The 11,061-nt window shown below is 41.5% G+C and overlaps 1 protein-coding gene across 2 annotated transcripts; it reads right to left on the bottom strand.

Annotated features, from left to right (window-relative positions):
• Positions 1 to 538: 538 nt before the first annotated feature.
• LOC140335392 (keratin, type I cytoskeletal 18-like) lies at positions 539 to 10,564 on the bottom strand. Of its 2 annotated transcripts, none has more exons than XM_072417976.1 (8): positions 10,013 to 10,564; positions 6,297 to 6,379; positions 6,017 to 6,173; positions 4,429 to 4,593; positions 4,115 to 4,240; positions 3,358 to 3,578; positions 2,315 to 2,358; positions 539 to 681 (listed from the first exon to the last, which is right to left on the bottom strand). In XM_072417976.1, the coding sequence occupies exons 1-7, from the start codon at positions 10,382 to 10,384 to the stop codon at positions 2,322 to 2,324; spliced, it is 1,161 nt and encodes a 386-aa protein (XP_072274077.1). In that variant the 5' UTR covers positions 10,385 to 10,564; the 3' UTR covers positions 539 to 681; positions 2,315 to 2,321. The 2 variants fall into 2 exon arrangements, with proteins under 2 accessions (XP_072274077.1, XP_072274076.1); XM_072417975.1 differs by having other exon boundaries at positions 2,330 to 2,358.
• Between the last annotated feature and the right edge of the window lie 497 nt (positions 10,565 to 11,061).

Raw genomic sequence — 11,061 nt, 5'->3', positions numbered from 1 at the left:
TTGTTAAACGAGCCTGATCTTCACTTAGTAGCTCAACACAGTATGTGCTGTACTGTGGTACTGTGTGTTGGGGTCAGGTAGGTCATTCTTTGAAATGGGCTGCTTACTGAATCACTGCAGCAGGTGAATGCACTTTTTTTTCTTTACATTCACACTTCAATGGTGAGCTGTACTGCAGGTTGGCAAAAAAGTGTGTTGGGGTAACATTTGTTCTAAATGGCACTGCAGCGCACCAACATTAGCCACAAGTTTCACCTAGCAGTGCAGTACAGCTCACCCCTAGGTTTATTATATATACTAAATATTAATTAATATACAATACCTATAGTTTCAGAAGTGATCAAGTTTTATTTATTCTGAACAAGTAATACATTTAACATATTACCTCAGTCTGGTCACAGGGTCATTCAAAGGATTTCTATAAATGACAACATGTTCGTATTACTCATTGTATTGCAGCAACTCTGTGCAGAATAACAGACCAAGAATAATTGTGGACTGGAAATCCCTGAACAAAGAAGTCATTAAACCACATAAATTATTGTTGCAATTTTTATTTACAGAAGTTCAGATTTTCATTCCTGTAGTTTTATTTAACAACTTCCTTTGATGAGGAGGAGACAACTTTCCCGTTAATGATCTCCTGGTGGGTTGTTGTCACTTTCTGAATGGTCCCTGGAGCTGCAAGACAGGGGATCGGTCAGAATTCCTAAATCAGTAGCTGTAACCCATCACCACAATAAATTAGAAGCCTTTATGTTTATAAAATATCAAGATGTAAGTTCCACCTACTCCCACCACCGAATAATTTTGACTGAATAATCAATATTTGGCCATGGGCCATTCTCAGTGTACCCCACAATGTAACATCTGATCAGCCAAGGACTGTAAGATCGCTTTCTGTGCCACTGTGTGCATTTGCCTAAAACCTGGCTTAAAGAGGATCTAAACTGAAAACTGGCAAGAAAAATACACTTACCTTCAATCCCATAAGGCAGTCCGATCCTTCCAGGATATCCTATATCAGGTCCCGCGTTGTCCCAGAGCCGGCTGCAGGTGCCGCCATCTTCTTCCTGGTTCTTTATTCTACGTCACCTGACCTAGGCACGAGATCAGGTGACACAGGAGGGAAAAAAAAATTTGCCGAACTCACTGCGCATGCGTGAAATCGGCACATTTTTCATTTTGCGTGAAAAGGCTCCCTCTGTGCATGACCGAGATGCACAGAAGGAGCACCCAAGAGCCTCCCGGGATGCTTAATATTGGTATCCTGGGAGGCTTTACGCTCCCATTCATTCTCGATCGCCTAGACAGTTGAGAATTAGGCGGCGGTGCTGCACCCTTTTTTAAAAAAAAAACACCAGAATTTTCACTTTACATAAAAGGGTTGCCTTTTATGTAAAGTGAAATTTCTGAGTTTAGGTACGCTTTAACTTTCAGTGGTCATCCGATAACTAGATTCCAGGACTATCTAAAAAAAATAAAAGCTGTACAAAGTCTATTTTCTTCCAAAAGCAGCTGAAACCAAAATAAAAAATACTTCAACCGCCAGCGTGCCACAGTGAAGAAAACTCATTCACACACTCGCTCACGCTATGCTGAGCCAAACCTATAAATGCAAACTGCAACTCCTGCTCATTTATGATTGGACAGCTGTACAGGAAGCTACTTCACCTGCTCCCAGCCTGTGATTGGACAGTGAAGGGTGTTCAGCAGCCCATCCCTCATCTCTCCCTTTCAACTTTTGCCCTAATGCTGCCCTCCTCTCTGATTTTCTGTTATAAGAGGCTGATAAAGAGGATCCATTGTAGTATCATGTGGTAACACGGTTTTTTTTTTTTTAAGCTTTTTACAGTGTGCTGCCAGCCTATTCCTTCTTAATGCAATGCATGTTGATGTGTGACACCTTCATCAAGTTTTCTTTGTAGATCTAAATGGACTCTATGGACTCTCTTTAAAAACTATTTCCCTGTCCATTCCTCTGAAATTCGCTGAGAAGTGTTCTAATATCTTGTTTCAGTTTCTATTAAAACAATGACTCGTTCTGCCGCCTAATGGCCACTCATCAAAGTGCACAGCTGTCACAATGGGAAATGTTATATGTATAAAAAAAAGTTATAGGTGAATTATTGTTAAACAGTATTTATTTAGTGCCAACATATTACGCAGTGCTGTAGATTAAATAGGAGTTGCAAATTACAGAAAGTGACTCCTGCCCCGCCCCGAAGTGATTACAATCTAAAACAGGAATAAATTATAAATACCCCTCAAAATGTTTTTCATATTGCATCTTACAACATCTTTTTCTGCTTACCGGAAGGTCACTTACCCCCTTGTCCTGGGGTCTCGTGTCCGTCTCTGCAATAGAAAGGTCACGTGACTTTTTTTTTTTTTTATAACAGAACGCCATTTCAAGATAAGAATGACATATATGTAGTCTGTGATGATATTTTTTTTAAAAAGCTAATTATCTGGCTGTAATGCTGAACCTGGGAAAATTATTTTTTTTTAGGTATTCAGCTGCAAAAAAAATATCGATCCGAAGTTCTGACTTGACATAAATGAGTTTCAAGAATGGACAAAAAAAAGAAAGGCAACCACCATACTTCACTTGACAGGTTTCTTTTAAAGAAAAATGCCTAAAATATCCAATATGTCTATTTATAAAGAAGTGAATCTGACATTCACCAAAGATTCCCTGGTGGAGAAATCATCACTTCCAATAAAAACATATACACCTGGAAGATTCCCCACTAGCAACTGTTTAGAGAATTTTATAATGATGGCTTTATGAATGGAACCCTCTGTCTCCTGGGGTAGGTAATGGGCACTAACTCAGGTCCTGCTTGATGACATTACAGTCCTGGCACCATGTTGAAGCCCGGGATGCACAGAATTCATGTTTGTGTATATAAAGCGGAAGATTCTAATTTTATATGATGCAGCCTAGGAAAAGAGATTGCTGCAGGGGCTCTTGCTGGTAACATGGTATGTAGTCACATGACACTGGGAGAATTGGTCACATGGGCTGGGTTATGCTAGGAGTCGACCTCTGGGTGGAGGTAGAGGGGTCAACCCCTTAGCAGACTCTTGGTGACCTTCATCACTCTTGGTGACCAAATTCGGCCACCAAATGTACGGCATTCCTGTACCTAGAGATGGTGGATATTCTGCCAAATTCTCCCTAACCTAAACCTGTCTTGGCTGGGGGGTAGTCCAACTGCTTGATGTGCAAAGACTGGGGATGACTTATTGGCAAGTCTAAAGTAAGAGGGTTAGGACTTCTGCAATTATTTTAACGTTGCCCATGGCTGCCCATAGTGATTTAAGAATTCCCATTCTATATCCTTTGCTCACTTGTCAGTGACGCCCTCCAGCAGCGTTCGGTAGTCGTGAATTTCATTCTCCAGCTTGGACTTTAAGTTCAGCAGAGCATCGTAGTCTCGGACTTGGCGTTCTATGTCAGCACGACAGGCGGCCAGCTCATCTTGTAGCCGAGCAAGCATTCGGTTCAGATCCATTAACTGGGAGGAGAAGTGATCTTCTGTATCCTTCAGGACATGTTCTAAAGAATCCACCTGGAGGAAGTAATATTGTTTAAGAATCACGCAGTCAGGTATTTACAAATTCACACACCTAAGGTAATGCATGAAAGCCTCTCTGCCCTCCCTGCTGTATTGTAGAGGGAGTTTCAATCAGAGAGAGAGAAGGCAATCAGTTTCTGCTTTTTCCCTTCTCTTTAGAAAACCTGTAATGATCTGTCTATCCTGTGACATAAACACACACCATGTTTTAAATGCGTATTTGAGGAAATTTGTAAATGCATAAATATAAACTTATGTTACAAAACACATTTTTAATCATTCCAGCTCCCAAGCCTTTATAATTGTCCTTTATAGGTGGACTGTCCCAGTTCCCAGGCAGCCCACCCCTGAATTAAACAATAATGGGACTCTGCAGATAACTTGCTGTTTTTCAGTGTTGGTGGTACCACTGATCTCAGCAAACCCTGATAACCATGGGCTGCTGGGCATGCTGACACTTGTGGTTCAGCAGTGCCTTGAGAACCACCGACTGCCTTGATTAGGTTCCATGACACAAATCAAAACCTAACCGTCTTCTGCAGGGTCTGACGTTCCATTTCTAAAGTTTGCAGCTGACGGCGCAGATCCACCACCTCGTTCTTAGTCTGTTCGAGAGATTTGGTGTTCAGGTTCGCTTCCTGGGACAAAGCGTCAAACTGAGAAGGAGAAATGAAAACTTCATTTTATTATCTTACAAATCAAAAAGTCACAGTATGCTGCATCAGTTTTTAAAAAATCCAGGATATACAATGGGTCCAAGTGTTTTATATGCATTCTAAAATTGACATTGTGATTGGGCCACATGGCCACTTGAGATATGAATTGCGTTCGGTGAATTCCTTACTTTCGTTTTGTAGGTGTTTTCTGCCTCTAAACGGTTCTGCTCGGCCATCTTTTCATACTGGCTGCGGATCTGAGCAATGCTCTCGTTCAGGTCGTGTTTCTTGGGGCCGTCCACCTCTATCTTCACATTGTTATTCGCGATGAGGGCTTGAAGGGCAGCCACTTCCTGTAACAGACAGCAGGGGGGGCTATGATTACATTTCAAGGATACACGGATTGCTCACAATTCTGTACAATGAGTATCGATTTGCATACATTTCTAAACAATCTGTGTCTTGTATGAACTATTTCTGTCATACAATATCATCAATAGATTTAAAACATTCAGCAGAAGGCAAAAAGACCAAGGGATTCTCAAAAAAAGCCTAGAATTATCGTTAGATTAATCAGAAACAGCTAACGCGTTTCGGAGGCTTAGACCAATCCTCTTTCATCAGGGCTTCATGATGGAAAAGAAATACATTTGTACAATGTGAAATCTTTTTATAAATAAATATTTAATAGGTAAAAGAATGAAATGCTTATATTGCACATATGCATGACCAATATTTGTTAAAGGGGGGTTGTTCTGACCCCCACATTGTATTAGATGTTGTATGCAATCATTACATGATCGAGGATTGCTTCTGTACTCTCCTGGAGATTTGTTTCATCTTTCAAAATCCATAAATGCGGAAAAATCTGTAAAGTGCAGACACTTCACTACAGAGCACTAGTGCAACGCACCAGCAGCTGTTAGGATGGGTGCAGCTGCTGTGCCGTGAATTGAGGCAGCCTATTCTGCCTGGCAGTGTATTAAAAAAAAGATGCATGCATTGTTTTTGTTTACCTTTGCACAGCACTGCAAAGTACTTGTGTCACCTTGCACTGCAGCGGGATTCACCACAGGTCTGCAAAGTGCACTGGCACAGCATTCAGAATCAATTACACCGCAACACACAGCACCTGGCATAAATTTGGTGCATTTTGAGGAATACAATGCGTCCTTTGCTGCTTCACACAGTGTTGGACAGCAATAAAATGATAAAATTGAATCCTTTCCTACTCTGCCTTTATATGCCCTTTAAAGTGTGTTATGTTTTTTGTCCTTAATATGAATTAATAACAATTGTACACAAAGCTTTTATCATATGTATGTCCCTGTCAATATTTTCTTGCTGGTTGAATGCCGCAGAAGAGGGAAATGAGCAGAGTGGGTTCGTCCGGATGCAGAATTCTGTACACCTTCTAAATAAACATTGTGCTGTGTAAGGAACATTAACCCTGCTAACCCCAGCCAGCGTGTGTTCTATACGGTGTAGCACACAGCAGTGGTGTCATTCAATCGAATGCGGTGCTAGCAGAAGTGTGTTTAAATCACCAGCATGGCTAAGCAGGATAAGAAAAAACTTTGGCATATGGAAAAGTTTACATAGATTACATAGCAGTGATTCCTCCTGATTCTGGTAGTAGTAAGTTTCAATCAGACAGAAGGAGAAGTAAAGCGTGCGTTGCTGTCACTTAAGCTACCCCACAGTGCTCTGGGAATCCTTTGTCATGTACCAAATAAATAAAAAGTAACTGAGCTTCCCGTAAAAACAATTACTTACTTCCTTGTGATCCCGATTAAGATGGGCCAGCTCTTCCCTTAGCGTTTCCACTTCAGATTCCAGTTTCATCCGTAGGAAATTGGTGTCATCGATCATCTTACGGAGGCCCTGCGTGTCCTTCTGCACCCCATCACATATGGCTTGTTCTGCCTCCAACCTGCAATCACACGGCACTGATGTATAGGCAGGGAGAGGGGTCTGCACTGCTGGGGAAATCTGAATACTTATATATGGGGGTAGTTGGGACAACAGCCTAATATTTTGCATAATTATTACTCACTTTACTTTAAAGTCATCCGCTGCCAATCTGGCATTATCAATCTGCAAGAGGAGCTTGGCATTGTCCATGTTCAGATCTTCTACCTATAAATGAAGAAGTATTGAATGAATGAACCTGTCACAACCAAGCATGGGCAAGAATTGTATATTTCACTGATATTTGATTGCAAAGACTAATCTGTCAAATCTTTTCATTTCCCCTCTTAGTTATCTCCCATTATTTTGCTTGGATGAGACTAAGGCTTGAAGTAGAACTGTTGCTATCTTACTAACTGTCAGACCCTGTGCTATGGTTGCTTGTGGGAATACAAATTAAGCCAAGGTTTTCTTGGCCATCATTTTCCTAAAAGTTTATTGATTTTCTAGGATAGCTGTACAAAATCCCACCCAATGGAAACTCTGCACCTATATGCACCAAATTCTCCTGCAGCACGCGTTGTTCTACCACTCCTTTGCCTTACTCTGAAATTTTGGAGTGTGCTAATTCTGGTAAACCAGGGCAAACGTAGACATTGCAAACTGGGAACCAGAACTGCAAACAAAAACTGTTACAGCTACATACAAGTCACATTTCCCATCTTCTGCTAAGAATAAACTTGACTTTGCTGAGAGATGTGGAAAGTCCCAGAGCTACACCACTTAATGTTTATTACCAGTGTGACCGTTATGTCTGTATGTACATTCAGATCACAATGCTGACATCACTGGTTATATAAAATATGGCAGCCGGTAGCCCATTGGCTCCTGGCCCCTTATTTGGTGCCCTGGTAGTGATCTTCTGTATCCTTCAGGACGTGTTCTAGAGAATCCACCTGGAGGTAGTAAAAAAAATTTGAGATTCAGGCAGTCAGGTTTGTGTAAATTCACACACCTAAGGTAATATCCGCTCTCCCTGCAGTATTGTATAGGGAGTTTTGTTCAGAGAGAGGAAGAGAGAGAGGGGGAAGGCAAACAGTTTCTGCTTTTCCCCTTCTCTTTAGAAAACCTGTAATGATCCGTGACATGGCCACACCCAAATGTGTATTTGAAGAAATTTATAAATGCATAAATATAAGCTTGTTACAAAATATTTTTTTTTAATAATCCCAGCAGCTACACTACCTAATGCTTAATTTATTTTCCTGACTGTAATGTCTGTATGTACTATAGATCACAATGCTAGGAGCACTGGTATTAAAAAATATGGCAGCCGGTAGCCCATTGGCTCCTTATATGGTGCCCTAGTAGTTCTCTGCCTCAGCAGTTTGCCTTTGCTCCTGAACCTTTGGCAAAGTATCCCGGGGACATGAGCGAATGGGCTTTGTACTGGGCAAATGGGCAATCCCAGCATGCAAATTGATTGATGGTTGCATTCATTGTACATTTGCATTCCTGTAGACTTAAATGGGGAGAGAAGCAGTTCTGGTGGCAACAAAGGTAAGGCAAGGTGGGGTGCAGGAGATATCTCAAATTTTAAGTACTAAAGAGCGTTCTAGGGACTTGCTAGGTTGGATCGAAAAACGACAAGGGGGTAGGAGCAAAGTGGGTCTAAAATGTGCCAAAAATCAATGGCAGTTGGACATAAAACCTCAACCTCAAACCTCAAACCTGTTGGAGAGCTAAGTCACCAGACAGTTATCACATAGAGACTGGGCTCTTCCTATAACTCCAAGGCTAATGATGGTTGGACTGATTCTAAGGACTGATTCTTAGGATTACTTTCTGTATTATTTGAAACTTATCTTTTGCAAAGGAAGCTAAAAGAAATCTGCCAAATGGGGACATCATCAGTAATAAAAACCTGGTGGTTCTGTTGCTTTCCCAAAAGAATTGCTGTATCCCTATTAGGTGGGGTTTTACCATTCATTCTGGGGAGATTTCCCCTAATTATCTATTTAAACCAAATAAAAAAAAAACTGCAAAGTTTCCTAAAATAATATATTGGATTTGCAAAATACAATGAATCTGATACGGCAATTTCCCTCGCTGCCTTGCCCTAGAGCTGCCTCTGAGATCACTTCTCTCCACCATTGTGGTGCGAATCATTTGTTGTTCTTCAACCCAGAAATGAAAAACAAACAACCACCTGGACAAACCAGTTATTATAAGACAATGGATTCTTTTCAATTCCCCCTGTGCCCTCTGTCCAGATCCTGACACCATCCATGTTCCAGAATATAACTGAGAGCTCATAAAGCTAAATCCGGGCACAAAATTCTTTCTTCAAAAATATTCTTTAATAGCTACAAAAGATTTTCTTTGCATGGATCAAATGGGTTTGCAACCCAGACATTGCCTTTTGTTGTGTATTACTGAACTGTACGGGAAGCAGACCTGTGGGAGGGTCCAAGCAGCTCCACCTATTAAAGGCTGCCTGCAGAATGCTATAAAGGGGCGGATACAAGACCAGGCACCCTGCACAAATAGGGACAGCAGCATGAACTGGTCTGTGTTACAAGAAGCACAGTTGTAACATATTGGTGTTGGATCTTAGCACAGATATGGGTGAAACACCCCCAAAGGACACTATTTATGTAAGCTTTCTTGAATTCAGAAAATATGTCAACCTAGCTTGGCACGAGCTTTAGTTCTAAAGGCATTTCCCACAATACAAAAAAATCCAATCTCATTGTACAGAATCACTCTTTATGGGTAGCCTTTGGCTTTCTTATTTTTTTCCCTAGGAATACATAGAATTGGCCTGTATGTACTTTTATAAATTCTTCATTGTTTTAAATATGAGTGTTAAGAATTACAAATCCCTTTCTTAAAAATGTCATAGCTAAACAGATAGAAAAGTGATTATGGTCTTCCCTGTTGTTAATATTACACAGTATTTAGATAGCGTCGACATATTACACAGCACTGTACAAATCCATAGTCATGTGAGCTATCCATCAAAGGAGCTCACATGTCTCTAAAACAGACTATGGTCAATTTTAGAGGGAACCAATTAACCTAACTGCATTATTATTCATATAGCTCCATCATATTACACAGCTCTGTACAAAATCCATAGTTCACACTAACTTTCCTTCAAAGGGGCTCACAATCTAATGTCCCTACTATAGTCATATGTCTTTATTACAGTCCAAGGTCAGTTTTGGGGGAAGGCCAACTAATTTTACTGCATGTTTTTGGAATGTAAGAGGAAACCAGAGTACCAAGAGAAAACCCACACAGATATGGGGAGAACCTGCAAACTCCATGCAGATAGTGTCCTGGCAGAGATTCAAACCTGGGACCTAGTGCTGCAAAGGCCAGAGTGCTAACCTCTGAGCCATCATGCTGCCCATTTTTGGAATGTGGGAATACACGGAAAAATGTGCATTTTCTATTATTTAACCCATGGTACCATTGACCGTCATTAAAGTTACAATTCTCCTGTTCTAAACTCTTGTAAACTCTTTACTTGACCAACCTGGCCTCTCATAGATCACTCAACCATTCTGAAGGATCAAAGTTTCCCTTTGGGTATGTTTAGTGATATGGTAGTTCTCCATTGGGTAGGAGCACACCAAGACCTACAGAAATAACCTAACAGTCATTTGGCTTTTGCAAAGGGGCCTAATTATGAGAGAAGATGACCACTTCTATTGTCCACGATAGGGTTTGGAACTTGTCACCCATGTCAGCTACCAGTAATGGTGACATTCATCCATTTTGCCCCGTTTATTGAAATTTTGGAGGGCCATCTACCTCTTTATGGTCAACCTGACATTTATGACTTTAACTTACTTGTTTGCGGAGCTGCTGCAGTGGCGTCTGGTATGTCTCCCAGTCTCGAGCCACTGGGTTCTTCTGTGCCGACAGCTCATCGATCTCCTCTTCCAATTTGTGGTTTTCTTCCTCCAGCCCCCGGACACGTTGGAGGTAGCCGGCCAACCTCTCATTGAGCTCTTGCATGGCTTCTTGGTGATTATTTTGGTGCAGAGAGTCCATACCAGAGCGTATGCTGAGGAGAGAGGAATCCATGGTGGACCTCAAGGTGGGTAGGTCCATCCCAGAGCGCAGAGCTTGAAGCCTGGACCCTGACAACCTGTACTCTCCAGTCTGGCTGGAGGCACTGCTCCTCCAACTGGGGCCACTTAAAGGCATTTGGAAAGACATGGAGGAAAGACAAGAAATAAATGGACACTGATGTACTTAGGTGACTCTGGATCAAGAATAAGCAGGAACAACCCAATGCAGAGACCTAGACGGACAGGGCAATGGATATGGTGAGCCTGAATCTGTGCGAACACTTGCAGCAGATGAAGAATGCAGGACAGAGAGCTGTGACTGTCTGTGTTTGCATACAAGCAAGTGCTGTGTACATATACAGTCATTTTAATGAGTGGGATGGCCGGTCTCAGGTATGACCCCGCCTCCTTGTACAGGTGATAAATGAAGCTTTTTCCACAGGTATCTGAAACCTTTAGCTAAAAAACGAATTACAAACCCCAGCTTGCTATATCCTGTTGAAAAATAAAATGATCCTGCCTGTCCTGCCTTACATCTAAATAAGCAGCTAAAACACCAGAATACCTGGCATGCAAAACTGCAGGGAAACAAGTCCTAGCTATTGGACAGCAGATGGTCTCTGGCTGTCGAGGGAATAAACATGAAGAATTTGGGGTTGGCAAGGAAAGGGGGAATGCATGATTACATGCATGCCATAGAGTCTGAGTTAGCAATAAATATGCCAATGCAAAATTAAAGTGCTGAACACTCCGCAATGCCAGCCTAATAATAAAAACAAAGGCAACGTCTGCTTCCCCTATGGCAGATTTGCCTAAACGTATTCT

Source organism: Pyxicephalus adspersus, chromosome 7 (assembly GCF_032062135.1).
Source record: "Pyxicephalus adspersus chromosome 7, UCB_Pads_2.0, whole genome shotgun sequence".
NCBI classification, from domain to species: domain Eukaryota; kingdom Metazoa; phylum Chordata; class Amphibia; order Anura; family Pyxicephalidae; genus Pyxicephalus; species Pyxicephalus adspersus.
The sequence above is the reverse complement of the archived record's forward strand: the minus strand, read 5'-3'. Positions and strand labels throughout refer to the sequence as shown.